This window comes from Heloderma suspectum, chromosome 6, assembly GCF_057233095.1.
Source record: "Heloderma suspectum isolate Gila_16-S chromosome 6, 16-S_ref, whole genome shotgun sequence".
Taxonomy (NCBI): Eukaryota; Metazoa; Chordata; class Lepidosauria; order Squamata; family Helodermatidae; genus Heloderma; species Heloderma suspectum.
The window spans coordinates 124,096,186-124,118,624 of NC_139463.1; the positions used below are offsets into that span (position 1 = coordinate 124,096,186).

Here is a 22,439-nt window from a genome sequence, read left to right on the forward strand (position 1 = left end):
TGTGTACAAGACATGCACCACAGTACTGGCTGGGGAAGCATGCGCTGCAGCAGAAAGGAATGGGTGCCTTAAGGCTCTTTGCACCCCACATGAGATTCTGGGGGGGGGGATGGGGTGCCCCCACCCCCACAACAGGAAAAAAAGGCTTCTCCCTCCCAGCTGGCTGGGGGATTCTGGGAGATGTCGTCCAAAAAATCTGGAGGGCACCACATTGAAGGTTGAGTGACATGAAAAGGGGGAATTTCGGCTGGTGCATGTCACGGCCCTGTGCTGCAGAAGGGGGGTGGGGGAATCACACCTGTCAAAATCCTTCCTTCTACACCACTATTTTAAAAGTACAGGACCCTTGTCTGCCTTTGTACCTCTCAACCCTAAAAAGGGATGTTTAAAACCTCCTCCTGCTGCTGCTTCCCCCTGCTCCAGAGGTCAGTATTGGCCTTGGAGCCAGGTGGCTGGGGTTCAAATTCTTTCCCTGGCAGATTGATTAGGGACACTTCAGAGGAGCTGCTGTCTCTTAGCCTCAGCTTACCCCGTTTGGAAAATGGGTGCATTGCATTAACCTACCACACCAAATTGCTAAAGGAATGGAGATCAGGAACCATTTTAAGCTGTTTATTATTACATTGTTTTATGAGCCACCTGAGCTTCTGCTTGTTAAGATAGGTCTGTGCTTATAAAATAAAGTAAGGAACAGAGAACTTCAAAGACTACAAATGATTCATACATTGTGGGTGTAGAAGGTTGCAATCCACATTTCCTTTGTGATAAGTCAGAAATACAGGAGGATGAGCTTGGTAGCCCCATAGAGAGCATCCGGATCAAAATAAATGGAGCCAAGAATAAAAGGAACCTGGTGGATGGAGTCTACTACCAGCCACCCAACCAAGGAGAAGACGAGGATGAAACTTTTGAAAAGCAAATAGCCAATGTTTTAAGGAAGCATGATGTAGTCGTAATGGGGGACTTCAATTTCCCCAATATTTGTTGGGAGACAAATTCTGCAAAACATGGCCCCTCCAGGAAATGCCTGACTTGTGTGGCGGATAACTTCCTCCTACAGAAAGTAGAGGAAGGAACTAGAGGATCGGCTATCCTTGACTTGATCCTAACCAACAGAGATGACCTAGTGGATAAAGTAGCAGTTACAGGAACTCTGGGGGAAAGCAACCATGTTGCACTTGAGTTCTTGGTTCTAAGGGAAGCAAAAGCCGAGTGTAGTCAAACGCGTACCCTGGATTTTCGGAAAGCTGATTTTAATAAACCCTGAACAATGATCAGTAAGGTCCCATGGCAAGCGATGCTAGCGAGAAAAGGAGTCCAAGATGGGTGGGAGCTTTTAAAAAAGGAAATTCTCAAGGCACAATCACAAGCAATTCCAACAAGAAGAAAAGGTGGAAGACAACAGAAGAAACCAATGTGGCTTCAAAAAAAGCTTAGGGATGACCTGAAAACAAAAAAGGACAAATATAGGAAGTGGAAAGAAGGCCAAGTAACAAAGGAAGAGTACAGGCAGGTAGCACAGAATTGCAGGGATGGCGTCAGGAAGGCTAAAGCTGAGAACAAGCTGAGGTTAGCGAGGGATGCTAAAAACAACAAAAAGACTTTCTTCAGCTATGTGCATAGTAAAAGGCAAAGGAAAGAAATTGTTGTTCAGCTATTAAATAAGGATGGCAAAATGATAACAGATGACAAAGAAAAGGCAGAGGTGCTCAATTCCTACTTTGGCTCAGTCTTCTCCCAAAAGAGGGTCTATGACCCCCCTGGCAAAGGCGAAGTACAGGCTGAAGGGGCAGGATTGCAGCTTGAGCTCGATAGGCATATGGTCAAGGAACACCTAAGTACTTTGAATGAGTTCAAATCTCCAGGGCCAGATGAACTGCATCCTAGAGTAATAAAGGAACTGGCAGAAGAACTCTCAGAACCGCTGTCTATTCTCTTTGAGAAATCATGGAGGATGGGGGAAGTGCCAGATGACTGGAGGAGGGCTAATGTTGTCCCTATCTTCCAAAAGGGTAAAAAGGAAGAACCTGGGAACTACAGACCAGTCAGTCTAACATCAATCCCTGGGAAAATTCTGGAGCAGATGATAAAGCAATCCATCTGGAAGCACCTTGAAAACAATGCCATGATTACTCGAAGCCAACATGGATTTGTCAAAAACAAGTCCTGCCAGACAAGTCTGATCTCATTTTTTGATCAAGTAACCTCCCTTGTAGACCGTGGGAATGCTGTAGACATCATATACCTCAACTTCAGCAAAGCTTTCGACAAAGTGCCCCATGATATCCTGATGAGCAAACTAGCTCGAAGTGGGCTAGATGAAACAACGATCCGGTGGACCCACAGGTGGCTACAGAATCGGACTCAAAGAGTGCTTATCAATGGGACCTTCTCAAACTGGGGAGAGGTAACGAGTGGGGTACCGCAGGGCTCAGTCCTGGGCCCAGTGCTCTTCCACATTATTATTAATGACTTGGAGGAGGAGGTGCAGGGAATGCTGATCAAATTTGCAGATGACACGAAATTGGGCGGGATAGCTAATACTTTGGAAGACAGAAACAAAATTCAAAGTGATCTGGATAGACTGGAGCGCTGGGCAGAAAACAACAGAATGACATTTAATAGGGATAAATGCCAAGTTCTGCAACCTAGGAAAAAGAAACCAAATGCACCGTTACAAGATGGGGGATACGTGGCTCAACAACACTACAAGCGAGAAAGATCTTGGAATTGTTGTCGATCACAAGCTGAATATGAGCCAACAATGTGATGTGGCTGTAAAAAAGGCCAATGGTATTTTGGGCTGCAATAATAGAAGCATAGCTTCCAAATCCCGGGAAGTACTAGTTCCCCTCTACTCAGCACTGGTTAGGCCTCATCTGGAGTACTGTGTCCAGTTCTGGGCACCACACTTTAAGAAGGATGCAGACAAACTGGAGAGGGTTCAGAGGAGGGCAACAAAGATGATCAGAGGACTGGAAACAAAGCCCTATGAAGAGAGACTGAAAGAACTGGGCATGTTTAGCCTTGAGAAGAGAAGACTGAGGGGAGATATGATAGCACTCTTCAAGTACTTGAAAGGTTGTCACAGAGAAGAAGGCCAGGATCTCTTCTTGATCATCCCAGAGTGCAGGACACGGAATAATGGGCTCAAGTGACAGGAAGCCAGATTCCGGCTGAACATCAGGAAAAACTTACTGACTGTTAGAGCAACACGACAATGGAACTCATTACCTAGGGAGGTGGTGGGCTCTCCCACACTGGAGACGTTCAAGACAAGGCTGGACAGCCATCTGTCAGGGATGCTCTGACTTGGATTCCTGCATTGAGCAGGGGGTTGGACTCGATGGCCTTGTAGGCCCCTTCCACCCCTATGATTCTATGAGTCCCATTGAACAGGAGCGTACTTCTGCATAGAAACGGATAGGATTGCACTGTAAATGAAACAGAGTGCAATGGGGGACATCCATTCTTTCATCATCTTGCGGAACCAGTCCAAGTCTCAACTGGACCAGGATCCTATTTCTAGCCACAGCCAGCCAGAGGCCTCTGGATCCTCACAACCTGCACATGAAGGATGGTGACCCCCTGTAGTTTGTTCCCAGCAGTTGGTATTTAGAAGTAAACTGCTCCTGTACCTGGAGGGTTCATTTGATTATCATGATTAATAGCTTTCACTAGGCCTATGTGGGGTTGCCCTTGATGGTTCAGAAACTGCGACTGGTACAGAATGCAGCCGCTAGAACACTTGGGGGAGGTAGGTGTTCGAATCACATCTATTCTGCATTGTTTGCATTGGCTGCCCGTTAGTTTCCGTCTGTGCTGGTGTGTGCGTGTGTTTAACTGTAATTCTTATGTTCATATTTTTGTAATATCTGAAGTCTGAAAGGCAGGTCATGTTATGTTAACCTTTTACATAAATAGACTTATCCCCGCAGATTTCAATTCATGTTTATCTGGACAGTGGGGATTCCAACTGGAGCATGAAGAGACAACGAAGAGGGGAACAGTCAGTCCAGATCAATTAATCAGGAGTTTTCAAAGTGTGCTCTTTGCCTAAGATTTTGAACATAGGAAGTTCTCTTATACCAGGTCAGATTATTTGCCCATTTAGCCCCTGGAAGCAGTTCTGCAGTAGAGGTTTTTCCCATTACTTGCTACCTGATCCTTTTAACTGGAGATACCAGGGATTTAAATCAGGACCTTCTGTATGCAAAGCATGTGCTCTATTATTGGGCAACGGTCCCAGCATTTCAGCACATTATCCGATGGCTGGAGGGGAGCTTCTAATCCTTGTCAGTGAATGTATTTACATACCGCACGCAAGAATGGATGGAGTAAAGAGAATCATCTTGTCTGTTGCATAGAAACACACAGATGCAAGGTTATGGGCTACAGGGAGCACAGTGGTTGTTTAGTATGGGGGCAGAGGGCTGCAGAAAGTAGGATAACACTGACCACTCCTACACCGTCTGGGTTTTTCTAGGTCAAAAGACAACAGATAACAGGTGTGTACCCAACCAGAGAGAGAAAGGGCCATCTTTTTGTACTACCTAGAAAAGCCACTAGAGGACAGTGATGGCTCAAAAAAGCCACACAGTTATGCTTCTGATACAGTACCTATGCATGAGCTTGGTACTGGGGGGCCCTCTTTCTGAGCTTTTTGCAACCCAAAACGTCTCCACATCTGACAGCATCCTATAAAATGGCCTATCCATGTGTAATAATAGAAGCGTCAATGGTAGGATTAACATGTGGCCAGTTTTAAACAAAGCCTTTTTAAAAATTTCAGCCTGATACTAGTCAGTGGACACTTTTAAACTAGTGTATGTTTAAGTGAATTAATATGCAAGGATACAGCAGCTGGTGTTTCCTTCCTCTCATGAGACCCAGAAATGCATTTTCTCCTGTGTTAAGGAAACGGGAGTTTGGCATTCAATTCAGACAGCCGTATCTGAAACCTAGCAGAGGAACAAGTCAACATAACAACGCAAGAGTAAAACCCAGACATGTTGTCTCTTCCCCTCTTCTACACATAAAATCTTTAATCTACCTGCCAGTAAGAGGGCAAGGACCCATAAATTCTGGATTCTAAGTTAATGGCCACAACCAACAAGGAGAACCCAGACATGTAGAAAAAGAGGGGCAGAAACAAGACGTGTTTACAGAAAAAGCAGACTCCTGTGTTTAAGACACGTTTCCTTCCTCCCCCCACCCGCACATATACTTCAGGTCCTAAGTAGTCATGATTAAATAGCTTGAATTTTCATGCTGCCTCAATTTCAAAAGGTGCAGCCTAGTTTCCCACAGGTTGAGTTGCTTGTCCCTTCATTTTCTCTCAGGTCTGAGGGAAGAACACACAATTTCCCACCCACCTAATGTTTACACAGATGTAGGCAAGAGCAGTCAAGTTAGTTCAATAAGTATCATGTTATGTTGCTACTTTAAAATATTGCTGTTAATGAAGAAGTCCAACAGGAGGTGTTCTGCTAACCTCTACAGTTCCAAGAAAAGACCAATCCCCATCATTTCAGCAAACTGTCAGCCCTTGGTTTTATGTTATCAGGAACTCAAGAGTGAAACAGAAAAGTTGTGGAGTGGGAATGGTTATCCTGAGTTTCCAATCTAACCAGTCCACAATGCAAGTCACAGTTTTTATGGGAATTCCGACTTTGCCTTATCCTAAGCTCAGAGGAGACAGAATTCCCTTTGTAATCATATAGATCAGCCATTTGAACTGTGAAAGGTTCCCTTTTCCAGCGTTGTCCATCACAATCACTGTTTCTTCTCCACTGTGACTTAAAAGGACTCCCTAAAAAGTGAAGATGCATCTTAGCCCATAAAAGCCACTTAGGGCATGACTGATAATTTGCTTCCCTCCTCATCTTGAGGAAGGAACTGAACTCAGCTGGCGGTCTCATTTGACCCTGTCTTCTCTCTTCCCTGTTACTCTGGCTGCCATAGTAGACAAGGTCAGCCATCTTAGGTCACTCATCCTTTTCCACTTTGATCTCCACAAAGGAGCTGAGGTCAGGACAAAAGCCTTTGTGGCTGGTTGGGTGAGGGGGAGTGCTGGCTCTGGCTTCTTCTTCTTGAAAATGAGGGTTATAGAGGTGCTGGGGTAGAAGCTGGGCTTCAGTAGAGGGCAAGCGATCTGAGGGTGGCCCATACACCCGATTGGCTTTGGTACCATGCTTTGAGTTGGCGTCCAGCCGGTAGCAGAGCTGAGTGAGGGGAGCAGCACGGAATCGTGGGGGACGTGCCACCCACACACCTGGCTCACTCAGGCTGTCTTCCTCATCTGACATGAGCTCTTCAGTCACACCTTGCCACACGCGCTGCTCTTCAGGGCCGAGCAGACGCGCCACCCCCGAACGGTTTGCAAAAAGCTAATGGTAAGACAAAAGAGAGTCTAATTAGTCATTCTAAGAATGTAGCTTTTGCTTCCAGCCCTGCAATTACTCACCCCATCTGTCTTCACAGGTCCTTCCCCAACTTCTCCTGCAACTCCTCTATCACACTTTGCCATTTTGTCTCCCCCTAGTGTTGGAGGACTGAGGGAATGTATCCATCAGGCCTGCAGAACAGCCTGTGGGCAGATGGCAAGCCCCCCCCTTAAATATTTGCAGCCCATCCTTTTTTTAAAACTGAAACCTGCTCCATGCATGTGTGCAAATCACAGCCTTCCCCTGCCCAGCATTTGACAGGCTAGCTCTGGATTCAGCTCCACAGGAGGAGAGAGCACAAGCTCCACAGTTAGCACTTTATAATGCAAACACCTCTTGGCAGCCAAGGGGTGATGGCTCACTCACCACCACCTGCCTCTCATCCAAGTCACAGCACCCCTTTATAAAGGAGAGTCCCGACTGCTGCAGGGAGGTTTCAGAGAGTGGTCTGAGACAGGCTTCATTTTTCTTTCCTTTTAAAGGAAGACTAGCACGGCGTTGATAAATGAGATGGGCAAACAAGTGGGATGGAGTCATAATGATCCACTTTCCCGCTTCAGTCTTTTTTAAAAAGCATTTTTCTGCCTCTTAGGCTGCAGTCTTATATACGCACACTTAGGAATAAGCCCTATTGAACTTGGTGGAACTTACTTCAGGGTAAAAATGAATAGGGTCAGGTAGCTAGGTGAGAAGTTATTTTTTATGATGTTTTGTTTAACAACCCTGATCAAGTAATTTTTTGATTGAGAGAATCCTGTGGTTCCCTCTGTCCCTCACTTTTCCCTCTCATAGTTCAAACCTATGCATATTTACTCAGAAGTCAGTTCCGCTCTGTTGAATGGAACTCCCTTCCACTTCTTAATAAGACTATAGGTGTTAGGAGCGCCCTGGCAGCCTCTTTCAGTCTACTCCAATAGTTAACTCAAGACACAGACACAAGGATTCTTTTCAAGGCTTTAATCCTTTTACAACTTAATGACTCTTTCAGATGCTAATCACCAGCGACTAAGCAAGGAACAGCAGAGTAGCCTATGCTCCAGGTTAGGCAGTTGGTCCCCGTTTGAAGGAGAATCACGGGAAGACCCTGAATGGGCTAGGGAGAGATCCTCCCTCTTTCCCTTGGGTCCTTGGAACGCGACCGTTGCTTGCGCCCCAAACGAGTGCTACGCCTCCTTTCCGCGCCCTCCAGCTGTCGTCGCTCCCGGCGTCAGCATCGAGCGTCCAGCAAGCCCCCTCCCGCACTCTCTCACTGCCAGGAGCACTATCTATCTCAGGAATGCTGTCAGGAGGAATCTCTGCCAGCTGCTGTGCCTGTGAGAGATGAGCACGCTCCTCTCCCACAGATTGCTGTTCCTCCTCAGAATCAGAACTGCTCTGGGGTTCTATTGGCTCAGTTTCCACCCTGACAATAGGCTTAAAAAGCAACAATGGCCATTTACTGAATAAAGACTTTGCTTGTTATCCCTCCCATAAAACTTGCTGAACATTTTGTAAATCGTCCCGTTACCTTTAGGAACTTTAAAGCAAGCTACACCTCAAGGCCTTTTTAGAATCCTTTTGGTCCTTGTTACACTTTGCCCTCCTCCTTTCTAATCAATACTTTGCTGCTCCTCCTTTGTTACAAATTACAACCCATTACAACTGCTATTTTCCTTTCAGCTAAAATAAGTCCCATTGAATTCAGTGTGCTTACTCACAAATAAACAAACATGCATGGGATCAGGCTACAATCCTAAACATAAGCTCAATCAACTTTATTCAGAACTAAGTCTCACTGAATTCAATGACCTGGGTCCAGACTTAATCATATTTGAGTAGACCACTTAAAATCAATGGGACTTAAGACAGTCATGCCTACCTTAAGTCCCACTGATTTCAGTGGGTCTCTTTTAAGCATAAGATTCCAACTCTGGCTTGTTGTGGGAGAGACAAGCCAGAAGTCTGGGTTCGGATGTCATGCTAAACAAGCCAGGGTTCCTGGGTAGGTTAGCCAGTGTCGCTGGCAGGAAGAACCAAGCAGGAATAATCGAGTAGCTTGAATGAGCATGCTGGCTTGTCCACATAATTCAAACTCTGGGTTGCCGTTGCATGTGAACCGGGCCAGTGTAGCCTCTTGTAACCAGACTTACAGCACTCAGCCTATTCCCTCATCTGTCAAATAGATTGTTGTTTCTTTATACATTTGAGTGAGAGTATTGAGGTAATTTCCTCCTTCAATTCAGTGTGATTTTTAATGTGTTATTTACAAATGTCCTGGAATAAAATTGACGGCGGAATGTACTTGGGTTAAAAGTGTGACAAAATTGCTTTTCTGCAGGTATTGTAGCAGTATGGCCCTCTTGAGGTAATAAATGTGCAGAAGTGCTCCTCAAAGTCATTGAGTTATGCTTTACCCGATAACGTCTGCTGCGTAGCTTCTTCTCTTCCTTCTCCTTGAGTCCTTTGAAGGGGTTGAGAGAGTTGCGATACTCACGTCGCTTAGTCAGAAAGTAGGCCACACAGGCACCTAACACACAAAAAAGTGGGCGGCGGGGGCAGGAGGGTCACAAGCATGGAAAACAGAAACCAGGGCACAGATGAATGACCAGACATCAGATGTGTGCATCTGTGTATATAAACAATCAACATTTCAAACATCATCAACAGACTCCAGAGTGAATGCCAAGAGATATGTTTATTTCAAACCTTGACAAAATTTCCTCCCAAAATAATTATTTTTATTTTATTTCCAGTAAAGCCCAAAGATGACATTTACAAAAAGGATTGTAGATTGTAGAAATAAGAGATATGCCTCTGATTTGGAAATCATCTAGCAATACAATTCAAAAATGGAGTAAGTAAAGCATTTTTATGCATCTCCACTTTACCTTTTAGCTCTTTGTCGGTGTAATTATGCTGATTTGATACCAATTCATGCTTCAGTTTTTCTAGCAAGAATTTCACCACAGAGATATTCCATGAAGATTTAATGCTGTAGGAAGGGAAAGATGGGAGAAAAGGTAAAAACTAGAAAAGCTAACACCTGGTATATCCTAGTAATTCCACATTTTCTCCAACAACAAAACTTCTGATGAGCTAAACTAGGGAATGTCAACCAGATTTCCCAACTTTAGGAAGCAAAGTATAACAATCCAGTCTGAAGCATGTTTACCCACAAGTAAGTCCACTGACTTAAATGAGGCTTACACCCTAGTACGTTTGGGATTGTAGCCTTAGTATGTAGGCCTGTGCATACTTACTTGGGAGTAAGCCTCATCGAACTCAACTGGATTTACGGATTGCCCTGTGTAACTACTACCCTTTGGTTCTATATTTATTAATTTTGCTTATAATCTGCACTTCATTCATAACTGTGTATTAAAAGTAGGAGAAAGGGGAAACTTACCCTTCAATTACTCCATTTATTATTTTCCATACAGAAACAAATGGGCCAGTCTCTATGGAAAAGAATAAATGGACACAAATCTGATATAAAAAATTGCATTATTTAAAAAAAACAGTAGGAGAACACTTCACTCTCCCAGGACACTCTCTCATGGACCTTAAAGTGGCCATTGTAAAGGAAATAAACTTAAAAATATATTTTTATTGAGTTTTAATCACGTTTTCAGTGTAATCAATGAGCCCATAAAAATATTCTAACAAAACATAAACATTACATTGTTGTTGTTCAGTCGTGTCCGACTCTTCGTGACCCCATAGACCATAGCACGCCAGGCCTTCCCGTCCTGCGCTCTCTCCCGGACTGTGCTCAAGTCCAAATTCATTGCATCGGTGATGCTATCTAGCCATCTCATCCTCTGCCGCCCCCTTCTCCTTTTGCCTTCAATCTTTCCCAGCATCAGGGTCTTTTCCAGTGGCTTTTCTCTTCGCATTAGGTGGCCAAAATATTTGAGCTTCAGCTTCAGTATCAGTATGAGCACTCAGGGTTGATTTCCTTTAGGATTAACTGATTTGACACCCTTGCAGTCCAGGGGACTCGTAAGAGTCTTCTCCAGCACCACAGTTCGAAGGCATCAATTCTTCGGCGCTCAGCCTTCCTTACAGTCCAGCTCTCACAGCCATGTGTTGCTACTGGGAAAAACATAGCTTTGATTATACGAACCTTGGTCGGCAAGGTGATGTCTCTGCTTCTTACTATGCTGTCTAGGTTTGCCATAGCTTTCCTCCCAAGGAACAAGTGTCTTTTAATTTCAGTGGCTACAGTCACCGTCTGCGGTGATCTTGGAGCCCAAGGAAATAAAATCTGTCACTGCTTCCATTTCTTCCCCTTCTATATGCCAGGAAGTGATGGGGCCAGATGCCATGATCTTCGTTTTTTTAATGTTGAGTTTCATACCAGCTTTTGCACTCTCCTCTTTCACCCTCAACAAGAGGCTCTTTAGATCCTCTTCGCTTTCTGCCATTAGGGTGGTATTGTCTGCGTATCTGAGGTTGTTGATAATTCTCCTGGCAGTCTTAATTCTGACCTGTGATTCATCCAACCCGGCGTTTCTCATGATGTACTCTGCATATAAATTAAATAAGCAGGGCGACAATATACAGCCTTGTCGTACTCCTTTCCCAATTTGGAACCAATCAGTTGTTCCATGACCGGTTCTTACTATTGCTTCTTGACCCTCATACAGGTTTCTCAGGAGACAGGTAAGGTGGTCTGGTACTCCCATCTCTTTAAGAATTTGCCAGAGTTTGTTGTGATCCACACCACCAAAGGCTTTAGCATAGTCAATGAAGCAGAAATAGACGTTTTTCTGGAATTCTCTTGCTTTCTCCATGATCCAGTGAATGTTGGCGATTTGATCTCTAGTTCCTCTGCCTCTTCGGAACCCAGCTTGTACTTCCGGTAGTTCTCGGTTCACATACTGCTGAAGCCTAGCTTGTAGGATTTTGAGGATAACCTTGCTGGCATGTGAAATGAGCACAATTGTGCAGTAGTTTGAACACTCTTTGGCATTGCCCTTCTTTGGAATTGGAATGTAAACTGCCCTTTTCCAGTCTTGTGGCCACTGTTGAGTGTTCCAAATTTGTTGGCATATTGAGTGCAGCACTTTAACAGCATCATCTTTTAGGATCGTAAATAGCTCAGCTGGAATACTGTCATCTCCACTGGCTTTGTTGTTAGTAATGCTTCCTAAGGCCCACTTGACTTCACTCTCTAGGATGTCTGGCTCAAGTTCAGTGGCCGCACTATCGTGGCTATCAGGGACATTAAAGATTGTTCCTGTATAGTTCTTCTGTGTATTCTTTCCACCCCTTCTTAATCTCATCTGCTTCTGTTAGGTCCCTGCCTTCTTTGTCCTTTATCATGCTCGTCTTTGCACAAAACATTCCCTTGAGATCTCCGATTTTCTTGAAGAGATCTCTAGTCTTTCCCATTCTATTGTTTTCTTCTATTTCTTTGCATTGTTCATTTAAGAAGGCCTTCTTGTCTCTCCTTGCTATTCTCTGGAAATCTGCATTCAATTGGGTATATCTTCCCCTTTCTCCCTTGCTTTTCACTTCCCTTCTTTCCTCAGCTACTTGTAAAGCCTCATCAGACAGCCACTTTGCTTTCTTGCATTTCTTTTTCTTTGGGAGGGATTTATTTATTTATTTATTAAATTTATTAATCACCCATCTGGCTGGTCACCCAGCCACTCTGGATTTAGTTGCTGCCTCCCGAACAATGTTACGGACCTCCATCCATAGTTCCTCAGGCACTCTGTCTATCAGGTCTAATCCCTGAAATCTATTCCTCACCTCCACTGTATATTCATAAGGGATATGATTTAGGTCATACCTGAATGGTTTAGTGGTTTTCCCTACATTCTTCAATTTAAGCCAAAATTTTGCGATAAGAAGCTCATGATCTGAGCCACAGTCAGCTCCAGGTCTTGTTTTTACTGACTGTATGGAGCTTCTTCATCTTTGGCTGCAAAGTACATAATCAATCTGATTTCGATATTGACCATCTGGTCAATATCTGATTTCGATATTGACCATCTGGTAATGTCCATGTGTAAAGTCGCCTCTTGTGCTGTTGGAAAAGAGTGTTTGCTATGATTGGCGTGTTCTCTTGGCAGAACTCTATTAGTCTTTGTCCTGCTTCATTTTGTACACCAAGGCCATGCTTGTCTGTTATCCCGGTGATTTCTTGACTTCCTACTTTAGCATTCCAATCCCCTATGATGAAGAGGACATCTTTTGTTGGTGTTAGTTCTAGAAGGTGTTGTAGGTCTTCATAGAACCAATCAACCTCAGCTTCTTCGGCCTCAGTGGTTGGGGCACTGACTTAAATTACTGTGATCTTGAATGGTTTGCCTTGGATCCGTACTGAGATCATTCTATTGTTTTTGAGACTGTACCCCAGTACTGCTCTTCCCACCCTTTTGTTGACTATGAGTGCTACTCCATTTCTTCTCAGGGATTCTTGCCCACAGTAGTAGATATAATGATCACCTGAATTAAATTCGCCCATGCTTGTCCATTTTAGTTCGCTGATTCCCAAGATGTCGATGTTCAATCTTGCCATCTCACGTTTGACCACCTCCAGCTTACCTTGATTCATTGATCTGACATTCCAGGTTCCTAGACAATATTGTTCTTTACAGCATCGGACTTTCTTTTCACCACCAGACACATCCACAGCTGAGTGTCCTTTCGGCTTTGGCCCAGCCGCTTCACTCTTTCTGGCGCTACTTGGAAATTCCCTCTGCTCTTCCCCAGTAGTATATTGGACACTGAGGGGCTCATCTTCCGGCGTCATCTCTTTTAGCCTTGTGCTACGTTCCATGGGGTTTTCTTGGCAAGAATACTGGAGTGGGTTGCCATTTCCTTCTCCAGTGGACCACATTTTGTCAGAACTCTCCGCCATGACCTCTCCGTCTTGGGTGGCCCTGCACGGCATAGCTTATGGCTTCACTGAGTTACGCAAGCCCCTTCGCCACAACAAGGCAGTGATCCATGAAGGGGTAAACATTACATAGGAAATCCAATTACAGTCAACAGGGATCAGAGGAGTTTCTATGTATTAATAACCTTATATTTATCCACAGACGTTCTTCAGGGCTTTAAGATTCAGTTTTAACTATCAGAGGGCACAATCCTATCGAGATAGGCAGCCACCTCCGAACTCGGAGGCGACCACCTATCCATGTCAGGAGGGCCCTAGCTGCCTCTTGCAGTCCCCACCAACAGCCAACTCAGGACACAGACGACGAGGAATTCTTTCCAAGACTTTATTCCTTTATTACTTTATGATTCTTTCAGAATACTAGTCGCTAGCGCCAAAGCAAGGGACAGCACTGGGGAAAGAATGCTGAGTAGCCTAAGCTCCAGGTAAGGCGGTTGGTCCCCGTTTGAAGGAGAATCACGGGAAGACCCTGAACTTATGGGCTAGGGAGAGATCCTCCCTCTTTCCCTTGGGTCCTCGGGACGCGACCGTTGCTTGCGCTCCAAACGAGCGCTACGCCTCCTTTCCGCGCCCTCCATCTGTCATTGCTCCCTGCGTCTGCACCAAGCGTCCGGTAAGCCCCCCTCCAGCGCTCTCTCACTGCCAGGGTCACTATCCCAGGAATGCTGGCAGGAGGAATCTCTGCCAGCTGCTGTGCTTGTGAGAGATGAGCGCGCTCCTCTCCCACGGATTGCTGTTCCTCCTCAGAATCAGAACTGCTCCGGGGCTCTATAGGCTCAGTTTCCACCCTGACAATCCAATGCAGGGCAGGAGAAGTGCAGAGGGGATCGTCCCCTCCGCACTTCAGCCACCCTGCATTTACGGCTAGACAGCCGATTTCAGCTGTCTAGCCATGGGGACTTGGAGTGCAGGAAGCGGCAGCCGGACAACACATAGGATGTCTCGTACTGGCATTTCCGAGTTCCCCACCCTGGCACGCCCCCAGGAATGCCCCATTTTTGCTGCTCCATGCTCCTCTTCTGAGCGCGGGGCTGTTCTGCACTGCCTACAAGGCAGTGCAGGAGGGGTCGGAGGTCAGTTCTCAGGGAACCGACCTCTCCTACAGCCATCTAGCCGCTGACGAGCGGCCATAGGATTATGCCCTAAATATATCTTTCCATATCTGTCCCTGACGTGGTGGTTTTCTCTGGGAACCTTGTTTGTTAATAAAGTCAATGAATTTATTCCAGATTGTATGTAAGGTGTCAGATTCTTTTAGTTGTCTTGGTGCCCTTATCTGTTTAGTTAGTTTTTCAGCCAACACAATATCCCAAAGGTAGTTCTTGATAGATCTGTAGATTCTTTCCAGTTCTTTGCTATTAATTGACGAGATGCTACCATCATAAAAGTCACTATTTCTTTGACTTGTCAATGTTCATTCGGGCCACTAAAGATAGACAGTAGTGCCAATTTAGGGTTCATATGAACCTCCACCCCTGCTATATTACTGCATTCTTGAAAGACCTCCCTCCAAAAGAAACTTCAAAGGGACATCAGAGTGAGAGACTGCCAAGTTACAGTTCATCAAGAGGTCCTATTGCCGGAAGCCTGAGTCAGGATAAAAGGTTGTCAGGGGGTTTTAATTACATCACATGTCTTCATTGGCTCACCTAGTGCCAGGATGTTTGCATTATCAGCAACAACAGTTTTGGGAAAGGCGACTGTTAAATAATGTAATTGCCACTGACTGTCCTTTCAACAATTAATTTCCCTCTGACCTCACCATTTACAGTTCCCCCATCCTCCCAACGATGCATAATGTATACATACCTGAAACTCTCAATAACTCATACATTTGATGAAGTGGACTACAGTCCACACAAGCTTATGCCATAGTAAATGTGTTGTTTGTTTGTTTGTTTATTTATTAATAGTCCGCCTTTTTTCCTCTTGCACGGAACCCAAGGCGGCATACATGATCCTCCTCTCCATTTCATCCTCACCACAACAACCCTGTGAGGGCAGTTGGGCTGAGAGTCTGTGACTGGCCCAAAGTCACCCAGTGAGCTCCCATGGCCGAGTGGGGACTAGAACCCGGATCTCCCAGCTCCCAGTCCCAACACTCTAGCCACTATACCACACTGGCTCTTATTTTATATTTTAAATAAAATAAATTTATTTATTTTATTTAAAATATTTCTTGGCTGCCTTTCAGGGGAGAAGCCTCCCAAGGCAGCTTACAACAATAAAATACATAAAAACAATTAAAATATTAAAAGTGATGAAAATATAAAATCAATAAAAACCAACAATAAAACCAACAATGATGTTAGCAGCAGCAACAGCAACAATAGCAGTCATATCACAAGAAGGCCAATGTAAAATTTGTTTTCAAGGCCTTCTTAAAAGTCTGCAATGATGGAGCTTGGCGGACCTCCGATGGCAGCTTGTTCCAAAGCTTGTTAATCTTTAAGATGCCACAAGACTGTTGTTTTGCTGCAGCAAACGCAGCTCGGCATTCTTGGCTGCAGCCTCCCACCATTTTTATTTTCTAAGAATGCCGCTAGGGCTCACATGCCAGAAGCTCGTACCAGAGGCTTGAACCAGGATAAAAGGTTGTGGGGGGTTTTAAATCACACTATATGTGTTAATTGGCTTACCTAGTGCAGGGATGTTTGCATTATCAGCCACAACTGCTTTGGGAGTGGCCACAGTTAAGTGATGTGGTTGTTGCTGTCCTTTCTACATTTAATTCCCAGCTTCCTGGTTAAAACACGTATTTGTTTTTGTTTAAATTAAAATATCTTTTAAGTTAAAAGAAAAACAGGAAGGGCAGAGAGCCTGACGAGTGCCAGGAGAGGTGTTCACGGGCACCACGTTGGAGACCCTAGAGTTAAGCAGACAATTTTGATCCATGCAGCTTCGCCTCCCACCGCAGCACAAGGAAGTGAGAAGCTGCACCTGTTGAACTCTGCCTTCACTGAAAGCACTCTTTGGCGAGTGAAGCAGCCCCAACCAGAACTCACCTCTCAGAGCCGTCAAACCTTTTATCGTTGGTGATGTGGTTATGGACATTATGAACCAGTTTCTGGGAGAAGAAACAAAAAAGTATAAGAGATAAAGAAGTGAACCTCAACAGTAACTCTGAAAATCCCAAGCTATTAAAACAGACAGAGCAGCCTGTCCCAGGAAGTTAATTAAAATAAGCTATGCAGTGCCTGAGCTGCTGATTCTATTTTATTTATTTATTTATTTATTTATTTATTTATTAAATTTCTTAATCGCCCATCTGGCCGGTCAGCCAGCCACTCTGGGCAACGTACAATGGTACAATTTAGAACAGTAAAATTATACATTAAAACATTATTTAAAAATACCCTAACCCACCCCAAATGCCTGCCTGAATAACCAAGTTGTCAGTGTGTGGCAGAAGCTCATTAAAGAGGGGGCATGGCAGAGTTCCCTAGGGAGGGAGTTCCACAGAGTGGGGGCCACCACAGAGAAGGCCCTCTCCCTCATCCTATGCCATGTTCCTTGCAAAACAGAAGCTCCTTCAAGAATAAACAAAGTAAAGCAACTCACTGAGAGCACCAGGTCCCTCTTGCGCCTCGCGTTCTTCTGCCCAATGCTTCGGCTTCTACAAGGAAGACTGGCAAAGCCCAAAGAGAAACGTGGCTCCCCGTGCACGGTATCCTCCAGGGTGGTGCTGTTAGGGGATACCTCTGGGCAGGAGAGAGGGTCATCCAGGGCCTGCAGGACTGGCTGATGAGGCATCTGAGGGGCCGGAGAAGAGGGTGTGGCATAGACCTGCTGCATGGAGACATCTACTGTGGGGGTTTCTTCCGCTACCTGAGAAGGAGAAAAGACTTGTGCAACCCTCGGTCCAAACAGCAGCCCTTATCCTATTCCAGCTGCTGGGTTATCCCTCCGAGTTCTACAGCTCAGCCTTAACCCGTAGCCACCATATCCTAGACAGACCTTTACTTGTCCCTGCTCTATCCCTTAAAGTCACCCTAGCATTCCTATGTGCGTTTTCACAATGGGGGGTGGGGGTGGTGTTTTAAAAAAACCATTTAATTGTTCTGTAATGCAAATGCAAAATCTACAACGGCCAGAACATATATTTTATTTTAAAGCCTCCTTTTATCTCTCATTGACAACATTCATACTTGGCTGAGACAGTGCAAGAGGCTCAAAGCCACTTTTTAGTGTCATGAGAAAACATTCTAGCACTAACCTACTAGAATATTCCCCAGTCACAGCTTCACCAATGTCCCTTAATCACCAAAGCCGCTCCAACCTCATTTCCCAAACCATCCTTGGTATCATATATACATATACTCATGCACTTTTAGCTCTTGCCACAGCCCCTCAACCCCAGGCCACAACAGTAGAGCAGAGCTTGGCATGACTCCCAGAATGCCTCTCTCTTGAGCAGGTTGTTGGCAGGGAAGGCGAGAGATGCCATCAAATATTCATGATGCCATCTGTGCCTGACCGGAGGGACATGTGGACTGTGTGCATTTTCTGGGGTGGGAGGGACAAAGAAGCCCCTAATCTTCCAACCTACATACCCCACCAAGCCCTCCAACTGCCAGCTGCACAGGCGAAAAACCCAAGTGCCCAGGTGGCCCTGCTGCTGCTCCCAGCTGCCTCAGCTCTTCAATGACCACCTGGACGCCGTTCCTGAAGCCTTCAGCTTCCTGTTCCTCCTCGTCTTCCTCTTCATTGTCCTGTGGGTGCTCCTCCGGAACGCATAGGGGGCTGGCTTTGAGGGCTGCGGGCGTCCCCCGACGCAACGCTCCCATTTCCTCTTCCAGTCGCCTCAGGGCTTCATTGTTGGCCTTAGCCAGACTCAGTGCCACCTCAGCGAGGCTCACAGCCTTTTCGACACGTTGGTAGATGACATGGAGGAGCTGGTCTGAAGACTGGACTGCCAACCCACTTCCTGTAACAGTGATGGGGGCACAGGTTGAGGGTGGCGGTGGGGCAGTTGTCTGAGCTCCTGGTTCCTGCTTGCAGCTGCAGCAGCAGCACTTTGCCTCTTTGGCATTGGGAGGCGAGAACAAGATGGTGGCACTGAATGACATGGCAGCACAGGAATTTGTGGGGGATTCTGGGAGTTTCTCAGCTAGTACTCTTCGAGAAGACAAAATGGGTTCCAGATCTGGTTTTGAGTGCTTCACGGTGGGGACAAACCCATGACGCTAGTAGGAATGTTTAGTAAGGAAACAGGACATTAAGGAATGTGTTTTCTTTTTTAACCATGATTAGACAGTAGTCCAAAATACTTAGATTTTAGGGTCTTATCTCTTATAAATCTGTTCAGGGATAGGCAACCTTTTGGGGCCTGTGGGCACCTTTGGAAACCCGAGAAACTGTTCTGAGCACAGCCATAAAATGTCTGCCTTGGATGGACATGGCTAATCATGAGGCCAAGAAACCTGCCCAGAGGCATTTATGGGAAATTATGACAGCAGCAGCTAAGGGATCTCACTTCACTTTGAAGCAATCCCAGCTGCCAGTAAGAAAAATAACATTGTTTTAATAAAAATGGAGAGAAGTAGGGTGTCTCGGTGGGCACCAAGACAGGTGTCTGGGGGCACATTGGTGCCGCCAGACCCCAGGTTGCCTAGTAGCTCAGGCTTTGCGAAGTTTGTTTTTTTGGCTCTTCTGAAACTTGCAGAGGAACTGAACCCTTGAACCAGAACGCTCAGTTCTTACAGAACTTCTCTCATATCACTTGCAAATAGCCCTTAATGAATAAACATTTCATAGCACTCCCTAACTTGCGGGAAGCATCCTCCATCCCCTCGCAGGCAGCTATGGGGCCGATTTCCCTCCCCAGTTTCCAACGCAAATGCCATTGCAGGGGTTATGCAAAGCGCTCCTTGGCATACTGAAATCCCACGCGCCCCGGGTGGGCAAGATGCCAGGGGCCTGTCTGGCTCGGGGGCGGGCCGGCTTGGAACCCTGCGCTCCCCAGCACTCCATCCCCGCGTGTGCAGCTCGGGAGCGGAGAAAAGGCGCGAGCGCCGCAGTCGTGTACAAACAGAACGGCCCCCGGTTCTCCTCCGTCGCTCTCCGATTGGCTAGTGCAAAGGAGCCGAAGGTAGCCGATTGGTCGCGAACTGTGGTGCCTCGGCCCGGGGATGGGGAGAAAGGGAGGGGAAAGGGACGGAGACGGAGAAGGGGCTCTTTGAGGAGATCTGTGAGGCCAGACGCTTTTCGAGGCTGTCTCTCTTCCACCGCGTAGCTAAAGGCTTTCGCTTTCGTGACCCCGCAAAGGCTATCCATTATGGGCCAGAACAACAGAGAGTCTTGTGGCACCCGAAAGACTCACGAATTTATAACCCACAGAAGCTTACCTCAGAATAAACTGGTTCGCCTTTCGGGTGCCACAGGGCTCTTCGTTGCTCTGTTCTGCAACGAACTGCCGTTATGGGCTAGCTTCAGACTCAGTACTTCCTAAAGCGGTCATCTAGCCACAATGCCATACCATATACCCATGGTTCCAAAACACCAAATTCGTATAAAATAAATGACTGCCGTGTCCCTGCAAACGTTTCCAAAAAGGTAGCCTTGAGGTGTAGTTGTGTTAAGAAGCCATTTCAAAATGGCCGAGCAGGGCCAAGGTCATCTCAAGACCCCCACACCCCAATGGCTGCCGGAGCGTAAGGTCATTCACACAGGACACCGATGACTATCCATCCTTGCCTCACATAAGAACCCTTCACGTTTAAACCCATGTTTTCTAGTAACAGCAGTTTTTCCATGAACCCTCCCTCAGGTAGCACCCGCGACTCCCATAACTGTACCCAATGTGCTCATGTGTGTCAATTACAGCTTTAAAATCATATATCGCACCTTCCCTTCTTAATTTACCCTCACAAACCTGGTGAGCACATTCTTAGTTACGGTTCGTTTATTGCCATTTTTTTTTTAAATCTGCAGGCCGTATATTTCCCAAACTCATGACACCACCCTACCACACAAAATTTACAGATCTTCTGATTTATTAACCTGCACCTCTCTGTGCCTGTTCCCATGGTTACTTCAGTGCTACTGCACCTTAGGTTACATACACCTAAAATACCCTTTTATGCCAGGTTAAGTTCAGAACGATTACAGCAACCAGCTTCTGTACTCCTAGTCACTAGTGCTGATTGAACAACTGAGGTAAGTGAAACCCACCCCTTCCATTGCTTTTCAACTATCCCAATCACAGAAACAAAGGAATGACGACTGTCTACTAAAGCAGATGACACCCTCAAACGATATTGAATAAACTCCTATAACTATCACCTCTCTCATTTCTTACAAACAAAAGCAAGACTAAATTGAGACAAGTGAAGGTATACTTGATTAAACTTCCCACGGAAATCCATGCACTACTCCTTTGCAAGGCTGATCACATAAACACACCCTCTGTGTGCCTAATTGGTATACTCATGCCCTCAATTCTCCACTTATTTTTCTATACATACTTCTTGAACCACCCTGTTCTCCTCTGGAATATCACGTACAGATCATTACATTCTTTTACACAGGATTAAGTAACCTGGTATAAATACCAGCTATTATTAATGACCTCTACTTCTTCTGATTAGAATCTCTACTTCACCCACAATAAAAGGTAGAAAATTATTTTTCCCATTCTTTAAAGTCCCATGGGGCAGTTAAAGTGCTTTGAGGGATAATTAATCTGTACCATCTGATTCAGTTTCTCCCTCTTTTCCATATCACTGTATCACCCATTCTTTGAAATATATACCCATCTATATTCCTCTCTGCCCCATCTTCACTATATCCATGTACATAAACCTAGATAGCTACTCTATGCCTGCATGTACATATCTTTTCTGTCAAGCATACTCCTACTCTCCTCCCTCATTCTGTCACGTACAACCCTTTTTCCGACTTGTCGTATATTTCCCTGGCAAGGCCAAATAAACAAGGGAGGACTGGGGTTCCTCCCTTTCAATCCCTCCCCTTGCCATCGCCAGCTTCCCCCCCCCCATTCCATCCCCACTCCCACACGTCCCTGGGAAAAGGATACTGGAAGGTCGTGCAGCTCTTTGTATTCGTGTGTGTGCAAAGGGGGAGGATGTGCACCCTGCTGCCAACCGCCACACCCCCATGCTCCCCCCTTCTGCCCTGATTGGCCAATCTCCTGCAGGCACACAAACACACACCAAAGCTGCACACGCATTCCTGAGCAGGGCCCCAGCAGGGGACACCTAGAATGGCCGGACACTGCCACTTTTAGCTCTCCTGGACATGTACAATCAGGCTTTTCCTTTCTCCTCCTGCTGCTCCTCTGATCCTTGTCACCATTTGCTATTTTCTTTTTAAATGCTTTTCTCTTCTTGTTGCTCCTTCATATTATGCATCCATACTTTCCGCAGCCTAACCTGTTCCTATTCTTATACTACTTCTACCACCTTGGCTCATGTACATAATATGTGCGCATGTGTCTCAATCTTTTACCTTACCTACCTGCCCCTTCTCTTTCCCTGTTCTAGCAATCTTTTTCCTTCTTCCCTTTACCTCTGTGCAGCTGTTAAAAAAGCCCTTTGTCCGTTCCCCACTCTTTCATACCCTACTGTGGCCTTGTTTCATTTCTTTCCACCCCCCTTAGTGAGCATGGAGGACAACTCTAAGGAAAGAGCATTTAGCCAATACTTATTTTGTTTTCTCCCTGCCTTGTTCCTCCTATCCCAGCTGCCCTGCAGCTGGCAATAACCTTTTCTGTTCAGATTAGGTTCTACGTGCTGCACACGCAGCCTTCGCGTCAATTGGGTGGGAACCAGAGAATTAAACAGTGCATAAAAGTATTTGGAAGGATTATGCTTGGTGAGGAGGCTAGAATGGGTTAATGCCAACATATACTATTGTAAACATCAAAGAGAAGCACAGCTGGGGCAGAATCCCTGTGAAGGGTGAAGAATTGGTGTTACCAAGGGTGTGTGGACCGCAGATGGAGAATTAGGGTACCACAAGTCAAGGAACAGTGGAAATCATATGGGAAAGGAAGAAACGATTGAAAAGTCATTCGACTCCCTCCCTCTGTATCAGACACGTATATTTTGGTGCCTGTGGGAATAACCAACGGGGGGGGG

At 45.7% G+C, this 22,439-nt stretch overlaps 1 protein-coding gene across 2 annotated transcripts; it reads right to left on the bottom strand.

The window, feature by feature from the left end:
* Window positions 1–4,812: 4,812 nt before the first annotated feature.
* On the bottom strand, window positions 4,813–21,689 carry C6H14orf93 (chromosome 6 C14orf93 homolog). 2 transcript variants are annotated; one of them, XM_084806470.1, is made up of 7 exons: window positions 21,377–21,689; window positions 17,892–18,524; window positions 16,900–17,166; window positions 16,344–16,405; window positions 9,314–9,417; window positions 8,840–8,952; window positions 4,813–6,389 (listed from the first exon to the last, which is right to left on the bottom strand). In XM_084806470.1, exons 1-7 carry the CDS (start codon window positions 21,527–21,529, stop codon window positions 5,988–5,990), a joined length of 1,734 nt encoding a protein of 577 aa, XP_084662596.1. In that variant the 5' UTR covers window positions 21,530–21,689; the 3' UTR covers window positions 4,813–5,987. The 2 variants fall into 2 exon arrangements, with proteins under 2 accessions (XP_084662596.1, XP_084662597.1); XM_084806471.1 differs by lacking the exon at window positions 21,377–21,689 and adding an exon at window positions 19,218–19,404 and having other exon boundaries at window positions 5,023–6,389.
* Window positions 21,690–22,439: the final 750 nt, after the last annotated feature.

Coding starts and splice junctions, on each gene's coding strand:
- C6H14orf93 (XM_084806470.1), bottom strand. CDS start 21,529: ATGCGTGTGCAGCTTTGGTGTGTGTTTGTGTGCCTGCAGGAGATTGGC. Junction 18,525..21,376: donor AAGAGCTGCACGACCTTCCA/GTATCCTTTTCC, acceptor CATTCCTACTAG/CGTCATGGGTTTGTCCCCAC. Junction 16,406..16,899: donor AGAGGGACCTGGTGCTCTCA/GTGAGTTGCTTT, acceptor TTCTTCTCCCAG/AAACTGGTTCATAATGTCCA.